The sequence below is a fragment of the Leuciscus leuciscus genome (assembly GCF_965113295.1).
Source record: "Leuciscus leuciscus genome assembly, chromosome: 5".
Taxonomy (NCBI): domain Eukaryota; kingdom Metazoa; phylum Chordata; class Actinopteri; order Cypriniformes; family Leuciscidae; genus Leuciscus; species Leuciscus leuciscus.
In genome coordinates, this window is record NC_138729.1 from 17420856 (window position 1) to 17437645 (window position 16790).

At 38.6% G+C, this 16790-nt stretch overlaps 1 protein-coding gene across 2 annotated transcripts in view; it reads right to left on the reverse strand.

Moving 5' to 3' along the window:
* Positions 1 to 2275: 2275 nt before the first annotated feature.
* pappab (pregnancy-associated plasma protein A, pappalysin 1b) overlaps positions 2276 to 16790 on the reverse strand; it is a 109257-nt gene continuing 94742 nt past the window's right edge. For both annotated transcript variants that reach the window (XM_082169727.1, XM_082169726.1), the window contains exon 22: positions 2276 to 7642. In XM_082169727.1, coding sequence (XP_082025853.1) covers positions 7538 to 7642 — 105 coding nt within the window. In that variant the 3' untranslated portion in view covers positions 2276 to 7537. The remainder of the gene's footprint in view (positions 7643 to 16790) is intronic.

Sequence of the window (16790 nt, forward strand, 5' to 3'; positions counted from 1 at the left end):
ATTCTTAGTTCCCCATTGTTTCTGTGTTCACTTCCTGTGTTTGGTTCCTGTTTTGCCTTGTACCTTGTTTGTCACCATAGTTACCCTCATTAGTTCCCATGACATCAATCACCAACACCTGTCCCTCGTCAGCCCCTTGTTAACCAGTCTATTTAAACCTCTGTTCTCCAGCTTTCTCTTTGTGGATTTTACCTTTGTTCCTGGATTATTTTTTTGTTTTATTTTTTGTGCTTGCATCTGGATTACCTCTCTGCCTCGTCCCTGCTTACACGTTACACTCACGCACTGTGCTCAGATTTTCTCCTTAACTAGAGACACTGGATATTCTCTGTTCTCTTAATGTGTGTCAGCAATTTAGAGTAATGTTAACCTTATTTTTGCATAACTTCACTCTTAATATAGGTTTAAACTTTGAATTTATGGATTTTTTTTTGTGTGTGTGAAGTTGTTCAGGCCTCTTCTAAACTTTAAAAGAGATACATTTGAGAGCTCCTCAAGCTGAAAAAAATCTGAACCCACAGTATGTTTAATGTTGTTGAGATCTTGTCTGAAGCTTTGGAGGAGACTATTATGAGACCACCAGGGTCTTTAGTTTAAGAGAAAAATCTGAGCACAGTGTGTGATGTTGAGATCTCTTCTAAATTTTAAAAGAGACAAATATGAGAGCTATAGTTTCTCTAGCTGAGGAGAAAAATCTGAGCACAGTGTTTGATGTTGTTGAGATCTCTTTTAAAATTTTAGAGGGGACAAATGTGAGACCACCAGTATCTCTAGCTAAGGAGAAAAACACGAGCACAGTGTGTGATGTTGCGGAGATCTCTTCTAAACTTGAGGAGACCGTTGTGAGAGTGTTATTGTTTTTGTCTCAGGAGATAAGTGTGAGAAGCAGGAGACTTAAGCAAAAGTCTCCATTTTATATTGAAGTAACCTCATTGTTGTCTAGGAGAAACGTTTGAGATGTTAATGAGATCTCATTTTTGATTTTTCTTTCCTCTGGGTGGTTTCAAAACAGTACGACATTGTTATCCGGATTGTATACTAAGGAGCAGACACACTCTATCAGTTTTAATCTAGACTAAAAACACATCTCTTTGACCTAGCATACACAACACATCAATTTTAAAATTCAATGTTAGGCTGCATAGATTAGGTCAGCCGGAAATGGGAACACTTCCCATAAATCCTGATGTACTCGTTTCATCATAAGAAGAATGACGTCTATGCTAATATTATTCTCTCTGTTTATGCCGCGGTTTACCGCAGTCCGCTGGATCCAGATCTGATGAAGGATCTGCGCCTGGACACGACGACAACGCAGTCCTGAAGTGTCAACTAGTCTCTCCCCTGTGAAGGCCTCCTTCCCTTCCCTTTACCTCTGTACAGATAAAACGTTGTCAAATGATTCCAGTTCACATGGATATGCGGAAGCGACCAAAATTTCTGTATTATGAATTTTTAAGGCCAGACAAGTAATTTGTTGAGGTCAATTTGGAAAGAAAGACTTACACGCCTGCGCACATATATATTCAAACGCGCATACCTAAAGACTAAACACGTAATCAAATTGTGCACGCGTTTTCACAAATTCCCGTTTTTGAAGTTTACTCAGAGATGATAACGTTTAAAAAATAAAAAATCAGCGCTTGCACCTTGGAACCTATTTCAAGGTTTGCGTTCTCGAGCCACCAGGCACTGTTGTTGTGCGAATGAGCAGCCAGAGCGCATTAAGGGTTTTCTGTTAGAACGGTGTCGTGTTAGCGCCCCCTTAGTTAATAATGATCTCTGCAACGGAAGTGAATCAATCAAAACTAACTTTAGCTGGACAATAACTTTATTCTAGAGCTGCTGTAAAGCCAAAACAACCTCTGTTACTTTAATTTCCTATAATCAATGTAAAGCTGCTTTGAAACAATTCTATATTGTTGAAAGCGCTATATAAATGAAGGTGACACCACACAGGTGTAACACAATTAGTTACTTTTCTTCCTCTTCTGTGTATTAACTTGCACGGATTAATTGTTCACCACAAGACTAGTATTGTGCGCTAACAAAGTAAATAGGCTAACATTCTGATATCATGATGACTTTAATGCTAAACATATTTTGGAAAAAAAGCAAAACCCAGTAACCTTGAACTGCTGTAACCCTGGTCTCCCATTCTTTCCATTACAATGTTTAAAACATATTTCAGAAATATACTTACAGGAAGAGCAACATTATTGACAAGAAGCTATCAGGGTTTATAAAGCAATTAAACATAAGCGGTACAATTACATTTCATTAACCAGTGTTTATTTTCTAAATAATACATATCAGGAAAAAATAACATTGATGTACTTACTGTTATTAATGCTTGAGGATTTCATGAAAATATACAGTACACTAGTCTGCTCTGTGACAAATAATATCACAATATTATATATAAAAACAAACAAACAAACAAACAAAAACAACAGTGGCAAACTGCTCACATCCGAGATAATCATGAAAAATGACAAATGGTACAAATCAGTTGGTTATTAAAATAAGATTGTGGTAAGTGCCCAAAACAGTGCATTAAGTATATGGAGACCATCAGTGTAAGAGGTCAAGCCTTTTAGGTTTGTATTTGAGATACACCAGAAAGGAACAACAGGTTTGTCATCATGTCTGGTCTTGATTTTTATTTCAGTGCAGTCGTAGAATTATTAGCAAATTTGGAGACCAAACAATGACACAATATGTAGCAGGGCATTGAAAAGAAACATTCTCAGGAAAAAATATATATATTTCAAATAACATGTAACATAGTTGATTTAGATATGTAGGTTTTGAAAAGAACAATTAAAACACAGAATGAATATTCAAATGACACGTATGGGGTAAGATATTTCTCTCACTGCAATTAAACTTTATGAAAAATGCATCTAAATTTTGCTATACTACTCTGATGAAAGTAGCGCACGATCAAATTTTTACATCTCAGACTTTGGGAACACGGTTTTGATCATGCAACTGGGTATGAGATTTGAGAAAAACATGCTTGCTGAACTAGAGGAATATTGGCATCAAAAATGTGCATTCATGTTACTGAGAGCTCTGTACAAAACCTACACGAGCTGTGTGGAAATACAGAAGCTATAAAACTTTTCATAAAAAAGTGAAATTACTGCAAAAGTCTAAGCCGCTAATCTCAGGATGCAAAGTGACCTTGGGGGATTTTGCTCTACAAATAATAAAATGCAATATACACTGAAAACGGGTTATTCTTCAAGGAAACGCAACACTAGGGAAATATGAAATATCACAAAACAGGACATTAATTTGCTGAGGTACAACTTTCTTTGTATTTATGGACATGAGGACGTGCCTCTTTCTGCGGTGAGGATGAAAATGTAGGGACACACATAGGATTATAGAAGGAATCTATACATGAGGCTTTCTACATGTGGCCAAACATCAGCAGCTGAGCCACCACAAGCAGTCTTTCAGTTTCTCTCACCTATTCTACTATTTACACAAAACCACACGAGCCCCGCTGCTCCAGACCGGTTCAATGTATCTACTCAGCAATTGGAAACGGAACCTCTCTGACCAATTTCCCTAGAATATACAAACATATGGAACCTAAAACATGGGTGGAAGTCAATATGGCAAAGGAACACTTTGTACGATTTTCCAAAGGTGACATTTCTATAACATTTTCCTTGTGCATTAGAGACTTTTATTTATTACTCATACAAATTGAGTGGCTGGGAAAACAGGTCATTTCTTACACCAGACCGTTGCTTTCTAACCGGAACAGAGGAACCGACAGAGAAATAAACAGTAAGGGAAAAAAAGACTTTTGATCACACCAAGTAACACTGGAGACATACAAAAATAACTTAGATGAACTGTGTAAATATAAATAAAAAGACAACATTCTTAATAAATAATTATATTATTTACAACATTGTATATTGCTAAGAGATTTAAATTACTAAAATACTGAATAAGTAAGCAGCAAACATTACAGGCATGAGGTACAGAAAAAAAAAAAAATCCTGTTATGTTTACAGTAGACTGTTTCACCAAACTTCATTTGATATGATCTTGTTTTTCATGGCTTCAGAAGAAAAAGGAGATGTTAGAATGCATTGAGCTTTTCTTAACATTTCCAGAAAAAAAAAAAGGACAGTAAAGGTGATCACTGTTTGTGTACAAAACCCCAAGATAGAACTGTATGTAAAGCTCAGTAATGGTCCATTTTCAGTGATGTCTGAAACCGGTCGTGATACTGGTTCATAAGATTGCACATATATTGGTATTTGTTCTAGGCACTCTTTCCAAGTGATAATTGAATAAAAGCAGCAGTATTTTAGCATTTACTATGCAATAATAACATACAGTTTAATACTAGGAACAAAGACGTCAATAGAGACTAAATATGACATGATCTTTACATCGAAAGAAATGACAACAGAGCTACTTGTGTACATGAATAAATAAGTCATCAGTGACTGTGACGACCTGCTCTGTCATCACGTTTATTGTTGCCATGTCTCTCGTAGGTTGGTTTTTTTTTCCTTTGGATATGCTTTGATGGTAGCTGTGTTTTTAACGTCTGTATTTTTAATTGGATTACACACATCTCTCTTTTATTCTAAATGTCTCAACCAAAGGTAGTGAAAAGAGAAGAAAATAACAATACACATTATAAAGTACTATTCAATGATGTCATACACTAAACGACTATTTAATTGAACAATTATAATAACCTGTCTGACCATAGCAGCTTTTTTTATGGTAAACTTTTTTCTTTCTTTTTTTTCTATTTCATCTATAAAAGAACGGTACAAAGACAAGTGCAGCAACTGTGGTCAAACATATTAATTGACAGATACAGTTGAACAAAACCACCACATATAAATATACACACAAGGCCCTTCCTACCCTAAACTCTTCACTTCTGCAAAACATAATATTTATCTTCAGACATTAATGCCATAGAAATAACCTCTTATTATGGGCTGACACAACCATGTTGGGATATCCTGGTTTGATAAGTAGCCTGCTAAAAGTTATCACAACATTTGCTGTTGTTGTTGTTTCCATGCTACATCGCTAATGTAATGAGAAAGATGCCATTTAGATGTATTTTTGAAGAGCTCAGAGAGATTGTGAGGGTGGCTAAAATGCTTCAAAGTCATTTTGATGTTTCTTAGATGGCTATACTTTGCAGATATTAAAAGATCATGTGTTTTATGGGGTCATACTGACTGCCACAAACTACCACACCATGGACTATAATCTCCAGTTTTACACTGGTTTACATACAAATATAAAACTTAACAATGCCTGTTATTACACCTACTACAAAATAGCATATTTGGTATTGTGTTGAATTACTAGTCAGTCGTTACATACACCGCTATTATCCACTAATGATGTTGTGATATTGTTTGTTTTTTTGCCCACAAAAATAATGAGCACCTCAAAAAAGGGAAGCACTGATGAACCGCCAATGAGATATTTCTGTTACAAAAAACAAGATGAAAATGGACTGCAGAGGAGGACTATTAATATATTTTCTACATAGCTTAACTGTTCTTTACACATATAATGCTACACCAGATTGAGCTAGCACAAACACCTTGTGAATGCAAAATGCTAAATATTCAACAATGAAGCCTAAATTACATTCTTTGTGTCAATAAACAACTTTTTTTTGTATTAAGTTGGCAGTACTTCTGAATGGTTCTTCATCAGCAAGCAAACTCAGACTGACTGTCCATTTTATTTGAATGATTAATTATGTCTGGTATGTGCCATTCCAGCCTGTACATAATTGTATTACTCTTTTAGTCAATCATTTCAGTGGCCATTGTGGTTCTAGTAGGGCTGTCAATCTATTAAAATGATTCATCTCATTATTTGTGTCATAGTTATAATGCATAGCATTAAAGCATTCAGTTCCAAAGAATGTCTATTTGAGTTTGGCATTATGGATGGCATATCAACATAATGACACCGGACAGAGCTAAATTTATGCAGCCATGCTCCTTACTCGCCTCAAAAAGAAATTCTATATTCAATCTAATGTTTAATATTCATTATATTTAACAAACTGTAGTAAATGCGCAGACAGGAAATGCAAAACTGTGAAAATTGAATAGCACTTTATGGACTTAATCTTAATGGATAAATTTCACTTTGCTAATAGTTAAATTTCACCAAGAATACAAATGATATTTGTTAAACGCTCCTTCGGGATTGATAAATAAATGATCCATTAAGAACATCTTTCATCATTTACTGATAAAAACACGCTCTGCCGGGAACACACAATCCATTTCAATTAGCTCAGAATTATCCAAAGTTTTTCGAAAATCTCAAAGAACAGACTGAAACAGTTTTTTATGTAATTTAGTGCATTAACTTTGACAGCCCTAATGTCTATTAAAAAACATTATGCAGAGGGGAATATGTTAGTAGATCTACATTCATAAATCTGTTTGCACCAGAGGTCAAATCTATGGCAGACTGCACTTAAATTAAACTACAAACTGTCCATAGACAGAATTGGCTTGTACGGCCACAGCAGCAAAACTAGCAGCAACAGCTGTGCTAACACAACTTCTTTCACAATCTCTCTCTCACTCTCTGCTGGGGATGTAACTCACTGATTCAACACCTCCTCTGATGATTTTTCGCCATCAGATTTGTGCATTTCTTACTGATATACAGGATTTTGTGATTTAGGGCCACAGCAGCTGCACTCGTACATCTTCCTATGCACTGTGAAACATTCCCATCATCCCTCGATGTTTCATGCAGGCGCTGAGGTCGTCAGCCAGATATATATATATATTAGTGAGTAACAGCAGCTCAAACATTCAGAGGAGTTCAAGCCATCCGTGTGACAAATTTGGATTTGTTATTAAGGTCCATTTGTATATTTTCTCTTTGATATTTGAATTGATAAATATAAGAACACAGTGAACATTTGATATATGAGGACACAATGAATGGCTAAACTGTCATCGAAACAGTCTTGGAGGTCAGACATGAAGGGGCATCATGAAAACATCAGCGGTCCTCTCGTTCATCGATTCACTTTAGTTTGGTGGTCTTGATTTGACTCAATTTATCATCCCATTCTGACAACAGTCAAACATTAACAGCTGCATTTTTTCCCTTTCCCCCTTTTTTCCTCTGGCTCTACATGGAAACAACATTGCCATGGTTGCGCTTTACGAATAATGATCAATGAAAGCAAACATAAAACAACAAAACTGTCAGTCCAGGCTTGTTTGAGCCTTAGTTTGACAACATCTATGGTTGCTATTGCCATAAGTCATTCATAAAACTTCCACTTCATATCCTTTGCAAAACCTGTTGTTGATGTGTTTGGTTGGTTGTTTGTTTTTGAGTGTCATACCCTCTTAAGTTGTTGTTTGATGAGGAAACAAGGGCATGTCGGAGTGCGTGTGAGTGGAAAGGCCCTCTTATAAGCAGCATGTAGAGAAGAATGGTTTCCCAGCAGGCCCCCTGGGTGCCACAGGGGGTACAAAGCTCAGCCAATGGACCGGTGGCGGACTCCTTTGTTGTTCTCCTGGGCATCGGGGTCTCGACATGCACAGTCTTCTCGAATGTCACATGACATCGGAAATGGAATCACCTGGCAAAGACAAAATATCAAGAGAGTTGAGTTCAAGAGCTTGAGATGAGCACATTTTTCATAATACAACACCGTCATGATGGCTTTAAAGTGATAGTTCACCCAAACAATTACATGTTTGTCATCATTTATGACTTTCTTTCTTCTATGGAAAGATGTTTTGAAGAATGTTTGGTCTAAACAACATTGGTCCTCATTGACAGTGTTATTATGTTGTGTGTGTGTTCCACAAGTCACACTAGTTTTGAACTACATGAGAATTAACTAATTAACTATCCTATTAAGTCATTAAGATGCTGTATTTACAACCAAAGCATCTTCTCCATTCCAAAGCATTCTTTTCCAATTGAAAGCGTGCACCATCATTAAAATCTCTGAAGACAATATTTTTCAACAAGAATGATATAAATAATCTGTAAATGAGTAGATGGAAATGTCATCAATGACTACAAACAGTTCAAAGAACGAAAACAATGGAAACAAACTTATGTTTGTTTCAAACATAAAATGAAAACGGTAACACAATTCCTTACATTTGACCTTGGTTGATACTGTCGTGAGATGTGCTATCTATCAGACATCAGTCATCATTATTCTTGCAGTTTTGGCAAATTAGATACAGTGAAAGCTGAGTGCATGCGAGTGTTTAATGATTTGTAGCTGAACAAAGCACAATGTGTTTTCATTCTATGAAGAACATTGCTATCCTTTTATTTAGTTCTAAATGTTCTAAATTTGGGAAAAAGAGGATGCGGAACACTGGAGCTGGAGCATACTGTTTTTGGGCAGAATTAACCAAATAGTTTGTTATTCCTGTTTGTCAGTGAGAACACCCCATGTGTCAAAAAATGTCTAAGGAATAGAACTCATTTTTGAGAATCTGATCCAAACCTGAGCGTCTATTTTACATGAACCAACATCAATGTATGCTCATCTCAGCTTGTTTTTACCTTGCTGTCAAACAGAAAGTGCAGTCTTTTTATTCCCTGTTAGCTATATGTCAGATCAGTGTGAGCGCACTGGGATCGTGCAAGCGCAGAGTGAAAAAAGAGAAAATGCTAAAGCATATATGCCTACAGAGGAACAAGGGATCTCTTGTGTTCGGAGCACTGAGGGAAGGAATGCCCTCTCATTGCCCTTGTGAAATACACAGGCCTTTCCTTTTGGTGTCCCCATCCACTGTAGGGGATTTTCCCAACTGTAAATCTAGTCCATTCATAGTGCCCACAAACTCTGGCTGACAACATTCCCTCCATTGCCACACTCCACATTACAACCAACCAACACTTATCCAGTTGTTATGTGTGCGTGTGTATGTGTCTTCAAAATGTTTTTGTTGCCCTTCGCCATCCCTGAATTGTTTCCAGGGAAAACAAACAAAACAAAAATCTTTCGTGAAAATACCGTGCATCAACACTACAGTGCAAACGCAAAACGTAGTCACTGAACATTTCATCAGAATTGAGTTATAGCTGAAATCACGTGTCTTACAGTAGATCAGAGGATACCAAGGAGCAGGGTTATTAACTAAAACTATATATATATATATATATATATATATATATATAAATTAACTTTTTTTTAAATCTAGTTGTTTAGGTGACATTTATCATTTTCAATTAGTTAACTTTATGTACTAAAATAACAAACTAAAATAATAATTACTAAAAATGATGTAGACTTCTTTTAATAAAACCAAAAACTAATAAAAATTGGCTCAAAAAACATAACTACATTATTACAATTCTAACTAAAATGAAAATGAAATGGAAAATATAAACTAATTCAAAATGTATATAAAGATACTAAAATAAGACAGCAAGGACCTTCAAATCGAGGGAACCCCTTCATAAAAAAGAATGGCAGCTCTATATTTTCATTTATAAATAGTGTATGAGAAATATTCCACATGACATTATTGAGAAAACAACATTATAATACAACAAAATTTGAATGTAATATTATTATAAAAAAAAAAAAAAGCTTTTACAGTATATTTTCATTGTACTAATGCCAAAATGAGTAATTAAAATAATATCAGAATTTTTAACAAATATATTTATTCATATGTTCTTAAATGCATTTCATTTTACTTGAACATTGTTTTAAACAATTTTTCTTTTTACACTATTTCTAAAATAGAAATATTAAACAAAAAGAATATTAAGTCCACAAAAAGAATATAATAGCACACCTCAACAAACTGCACACATCATTTAAAAACAGTGCAGGATGCAGATGTTTAATACTGAAGGTATCAGAGTACAAATTTGTCCAGCTAGAGTTACTATGTTGTTTGCTTCCAAATAAATGACTTCTAAACTGACATTAGGTGACGCCAATGCAAGCAAACTTACTTTTAATGTTCAGTTCATGCCCCTGAGACTATGACATCTGGATAGTATAAATATCAGCATTTCACGAGAGTCAGACAAACTCTGACATAAGCTTGAAAGAAGTGAGGTTGAGAAGTCTGCAGGAAGCTTTTGACAGTAAGCTGAGCTGTCAGTGCACTTTTACTTCAGCAAACCTTGCAACCGCTGAATGTTCTCACAACATCTGACCTTTTCTGTATTGATGTCATTGGGACGGTAGTAGAGGTAATTGTGAGGTACTGTAACCTCCAGTAGCCTCAGTAGGAATAAAAGCAGATTTGAGCCATCGCCCACACCGATGAAAGGAAACTCATTCAAAACTTATTTTTTTGTTTGTTTGGTCACACAAACATGCCAGGTTGTACAACCATGAAGTTTAGTGGTTCTCAACTTATTTTGCTTCAAAATGAAAATTTTAGACTGAATATTAATAATTGTCTCAAAAATGTCATGTCCCCCAGAATATTTTGTTGTATGAATATCTGACATGCAATATATCAAAGGAAAGAACAGACCTTCTGCTTTATATAAAAATAATAAAAATAATAATAATAATCTTATTCATAAAAAAAAAAGCAACATTTTGAGCAAGAAGCTGAGAAAATCATGTTTTTGTCAAAGACTACATCTGGATCGGATTCAGAACTATGATCAAAACATAGATGGAGTAGATCAAGTCCATCAACACCCACAGAGCTTGCACAGTCCTATAGCTCGCCTAGGTCAACATTTCATTCAGTAACATTCGGCAGTTTTGATTTATATGCTGTTCAATGTTGATGATCACTTTATTTTACATAATATGCATATGATTACACATGATATCGCTTGTTTCTGCAACCTCTGCATGTGTTTTGATCAAGAGATTCAGTAGTCTTTCAGAAGATGTGTAATAGTGCACCCTACCGCATAACAGTGAAAACACAGAAAGCCGGAAAATTCCGTCAGTGCTACCGAAATAGTTTGAGACACAAATGAAAACAGAAAATGGCCTTAAAGGGATAGTTCACCCAAAAATAAAAAAATGTGTCATCATTTACTCTGCTCACCCTCATGTTGTTCCAAACCTTTATGAGTTTCTTTTTTCTGTTGAACATAAAAGAATATATTTTGTAACCAGACAGTTGACAGTAACCATTGACTTCCATAGCATTTTTTTTCCTTCTATGTAACTCAGTGGGTGCTGTCAACTGTCTGGTTACCAAATATCTTCTTTGGAAGATACTTGAGGAGCAACCTGAGGGTGGGTAAGTAATGACAACATTTTTGGGTAAACTATCCCTTTAAAATCAAACAATGAAATATATTCCTATTCAAATGGACATTGACTTTATAGTTAGAGTGTTTGGTTTATAAATGTCTTCTCTGCACAAACAAAGCATTTTTAGCAAGTTAATGTAGTCTGCACTTGGGTTTGCGACTCACCAGTTCAGATCCTACAACTGACCTACACTGAAAAGAACAATAAGTCAAAATTACTTAAATTTTTCTTTGGCAAGTTTTTTCACGAATACTTTAAGTAAATTCCACACGCATATTTTTAAAGTAAATTTCACATATGGGATTAACTTAAGTAAACTCTACTTAACAGTTAATAATTTAAGTGAAAGTAACAAAGCAAATAAGTAATTTTAACTTGGCTAGTAAAAGGTTGAGTAATATCTATTTAGTTGAAGTTTCATTTGCAATACATTTCACTCAAATTAACATTGAATTAAACCACACTTTACTTTGCTTTACTTAGAAACATCTAATTAAATAATGCAATGATATTGTGTGAGACACCATATCTACATTTCAAAAGTTCCACGTTAAGTGAACGCAGAGACCTCAATACTTGGTAGACAATACACAATGAGGGTAACATTTGATGGATCGTTTTTGTGTTTGAATTTGTCAACTCCAAATGTCACAAAATGGCAAGTAACTAATCCTAACAACAAAAGCAATGATAAAACAGTATAAATACAGCTGGAAAACAGTGAAAAATCAATCTCATTAATTATTCAAGGCCCAGTGCATGATGGGAACACCAGTATCAAAAAAGTTGAGTAATTTTACTTAATTTTATAACGTTGATATTTATGCTTTCATTTCTACACGCTTGAATTGACTACTACAATAGAATTTACTTCGTTTTTTTCATTCTTGCCTAAACTTACTTTTTCATGTAAATTACATTGTTGTTTTTTCTGTAGTATTTACTTCACCACAAAATCATTTTTATCAGTGTACAACAATTTTCCCAAAATTCCATTTCCATATTGCTCATCTGTGCCCTTTACACAATGTAAGGCAATGTAGTTTCATGCATAGGGTGCAATTTCGCAGTTAAGTTTAGGATTTACGTATATTGGGGCATGCATTAGATCTGCGTTCAACAGAAATCTGGAGTACTTTGGTAGAAAATTGTTTAGTGTCTCCACTAAACACATCAACTGGGAGCAAATTTAGTTCTCCTGTCATGACCTCACCTCTAAAATGGAAGACCTCATCATTACAAGGCACGGATTCAAATCCTGGTCATCCTCAAGTCCAACAAACTAATAGGATGCTTTGTGTCAATGTTGCTTTTCTGTCTGCTTGTAGCACGTCAGAGGCCCGGGTTAGTTTTTCCTAATTGCTCTGTGGAGCTTGTGAGGGCAGTTATCCTCTATTGATGATGCATTAGGGAGGAAAAGACATTGGCTGACAACAGCTCTGACAAATACAAGCAATGTATACTAGTTATTGGAACACTGGATTGAAAAAACACACAGTCCTTCCAAAAAAACAATGAAAACAGCCCACCAAATCCCCCCGAAAATGACACAAGTACACAGAATTCCAGTGGAAGCGTCTCAGTAAGCATACCAAATGTTTTTGTTTTCTAAATCCAATGAACCACCAAAAGGTGGAAGGATTTAAAACATCATTACAGTGCTGTCTGTTATGACCTGATATGCCCCAGATCTACAGATCTTTTTTCAGGTCATTGTGCAAGATGATATCTTTGTGGACTCCACACAAAATAAAACCAAAATACATATATTATGCCAAAGAAGGAAATAAAAAGTATATTTTTATTAGTATACTAAAAGTGTAAAAAGTGTAACTTTAGCACAGAATAGCCTAAACAAGGCTTATTGCTTTGAATATACAGTATTTATTGAAAGATTGAAATATTCATCTTAAAACGCTACTGACCAGTCCTACCTTAGCAACTGTAACCATCTGCTATTTTCTCAGACAAGCTTAACTTAACTCTTTTCTAATGTACGCTATTGTTAAAAATGTGGGGGTTGGTAAGATATGTTAATGTTTTTGAAAGAAGTCTCTTATGCTCACCAAGGCTGCATTTATTTGATAAAAAAATACAGTAAAAACAGGAATATTGAGAAATTTAAATAACTGTTTTAATTTTTTATTTTTTTTATTTAATTAATTCCTGTATAGGCCAATCTGAATTTTCAGTAACAATTACCCCAGTATTTCGTGTCACATGATCCTTCAGAAATCATTCTGATATTAAGATTTTCTGCTTAAGAAACATTTCTTATTATGATCAATGTTGAAAAAGTGTCAGGTTGCGACTGAAACCCTGGTTCCCTGAAAAGGGAACGAGACGCTGTGGGAACGCCTCTGCGTGATTATGTCTTGAAGCAAGTGTGCAATCAGTCCAATGGCGTTGGTAATGTCACGAAGGAAAACTCCTGAAAGCAAAGCTTTAGAAGCGACCATACTCCTGATGGAGTATAGCAATAGGTGAAGGCAGACCAGCTGACTCATAAGCAAGTGAGACAGCCTTGACTACCCACTTACTCATCCTCTGCTTAGATGCTGGGCACCCTTTCCTGGGTGACCCAAAACAGATGAATAACTGGTCTGACTTTAAAGCCCTGACTGGGCACAGCATATTAACTTTCTCCTGGTCTGAAGTTTGAAAGGGTGGAGGACAGAAGGCCTCCAGTACAATGGGACCCAGAATTTTAGTAACACAACCCGGCCTAGGGTGAAGAAAGGCTTTCACAATGCCCGGTTCAAATTCCAGACATGAAGGGGCTACCGACAGGGCCTGTAGGTCTCCAATTCTCTTAAGAGATGAGATAGCGAGAAGGAAGACCGTCTTTAAGGGTGAGGAACTTTTCTGGAACCTCTTCAATAGGCTCAAAGGGAGCAGCAGCAAGGCCTTCCAACACGATGGCCAGATATCATGGTGGTGCTCTCTTGCGCTGGGCAGGTCTCAGTCTCAACGTGCCACAGAGGAAACAAGTAACCAGTGGGTCTCCCCCTAAAGAAACACAACACAAAGGAGTGTGGTAAGCAGCTATGGTCACCACATAAACCTTCAAGGTGGAGGGGGATAACCCTGCTGAGAAACGCTGTTGCAGGAACTCCAGCACTGTACCAACAGGGCAGTTAAATGGGTCCAGCTGGCATTCTTCGCACCATAAAGTGAACACTCTACACTTCAGCGCATACAGTTTCCTTGTGGAGGGAGCTCTGGATTGGAGTATGGTCTCAACAACCTTGGTTAAGAGACATCTATGAGCTGAGTCCCCTCAGGGGACAGGCCCACAGTTTCCATAACTCCAGATGAGGGTGAAAGATCGTGCCCCCTTCTTGGGACAACAGGTCCCTCCTGACCAAAATCTTGAAAGGAGAGCCGTCAAGGAGAGACACAAGGTCCGAGAACCATATTGGGCCAGCCAGAACAGGGCTACTAGCAGAAGACGGGCCCTCTCCAGAACTCCAGGGAGCAGCGTGATCGGGGAAATGCATACAGACGTAGCCTCGGCCACGTCTGTACCATAGCATCCAGCCCAAGAGGAGCTGGATGCATGAGGGAGAACCACAGTGGACAATGTGTCGTCTCTAGAGATGCAAACAGATCTACAGTACCTCCGCTCGACCAAACCAGGTGTCAGCGCTAGCTACCTCTTTCATCACTGTTTCTAAGCAGGTCAGCCTGATATGCCTAAAGGATAGACCTGGTATGTAGATATGCCACAGCCTGACCTGCTAACGAATACGCTTTACCTGATTTAAGTGATTGGGATCATGCTAGGGAGCCTGTCATCTTCGAGTATTTTAAAAACGAGCCAATGGACATTAGTGTGTGTGAATCGCATCACACGCCCCGCTCCACAGCGATGCACGCACCAGTTGTCTTTCACTTCGGAGCCGATCGGCCTCAATGTCTCTGAAGAGTAATGTTGTTTACAACGAGCGAGTGTGTCTGTGTTCTTCAAGGAAGACTCTCCCAGGCTGGTGGTTCTATAGCGCGAGTATAGCGGTGGATTGCGAGCTTTGAGCTCTCAACTGCTGTTTTAACAGCATCAAATTTCTGGGTTCATGATGGCTGGTTAGAGGGCAGAAAAGTGAGTGCTTCACTGTTTCAGTTCACTGTTCAGTGTTGCTACGGTCAATCCCCTGTGTGCTCCGGCACTGGTGATGGTCCTTTTGGATGGGGGCCCCTCGTCTCCCCCTAAGGCCTGTGAGTTCTCGTCCATTCTGACGGGCAGAGCTTTCAAAGCCTGTGGGCAAACCGCCTCCTCTTGCGTGCCATGGTGCTGCTACAGGTCTATCAGGCCAGGACACTCATGGACATGCACGGGGGCAGCGCAGACCGTGCGCTCATAGGTGAGCTCCGCATCGCATCCGACCTCGCCCTCCGGGGCAGAAGTGTCGTGGCATGCACGATCAGTCTGGCGATGTCCACCTTAGTGGTCCAGGAGTGCCAGCGTTGGCTCAGCCTGGGTGATATGGCGGATGCGGACAAGGTTCGGTTCCTGGTCTCCCCAACTTCCCAGGTTGGGCTGATCAGCGACGCGGTGGAGAGCTGCGCCCAACATGTCTCTGCTGCCCAAGCGCAGACGGAGGACTTCCGACACATCCTGCCCCTGCGGTTTACTGCTGTCCACCCCCCACCGGTGGCAGTTCCTCCGCCTGCTCGTCGCCGAGGGTGTCCCCCTGCTGCTGCTTCCGCTCCTACTGGGTCTCCGCAGCAGCCTCCAGCCAGGCCTCAGCATGGAGCTGGCCACAGTAGGGGCGCCCAGCCTGCTCTAGGCGCTGCCAAGGTGGCAAGCGACAGCGAAAGCGTTCCTGAGCGGGCCACTCAGGGATGGAGGAGGTTGCTCTTGGAGTTGGTCCAATCCACTCCCTTCCCCCGGTGGAGGGCCGGGTGGAGATTTTGTTCTTGTGTGTGTGCTTGAGGGGTTGAAATCTCAGTACAAGTCCCTCCCTTCGAGTGCTACATAGCCAGTTGGGTCTTCAGGTCAACTGGAGAAGAGTGACTCATCTACAGACTGAGGAGCTTTTTTCCAGTGCAGAGGTGGACTTGGTTTACACGTTTCACAAATGGAATGTGTCCGGTCTGTGCTTAGAGGTGAGAAAGGGTCCCACTGAATAAACTTCAGAGGCTCCTGGGGCATATGTGAGACGCAACCCCCTAGGTGGCCGTGGCATATGGCAACCCCCTAGGTGGCCGTGGCAGAGCAGCACGCTCCGTGTATTAACAACATCCGGTATGCTGCCAAACTCTAAGCCGTGTTCAGACCTTTTGGTTCTCCGGACTAGGGTTATTGCTCCTAGAACAGAAGTGTCTACAAAACACTAGCTCAGGGGCCATGTATAACGGGCATGCAGTAAGAGTTGCCTCGAGTTGTTAGCAGTTTCCTTGCTTGATGCCGCTGCTCAGCAAGATGCACTGCCCAGTACAGCGACTGTTGCTCATACGCTTCCCTCGCATGTCACAACTCGCCTGCCACTTCCTCCTATGGAGTCATAAGCTT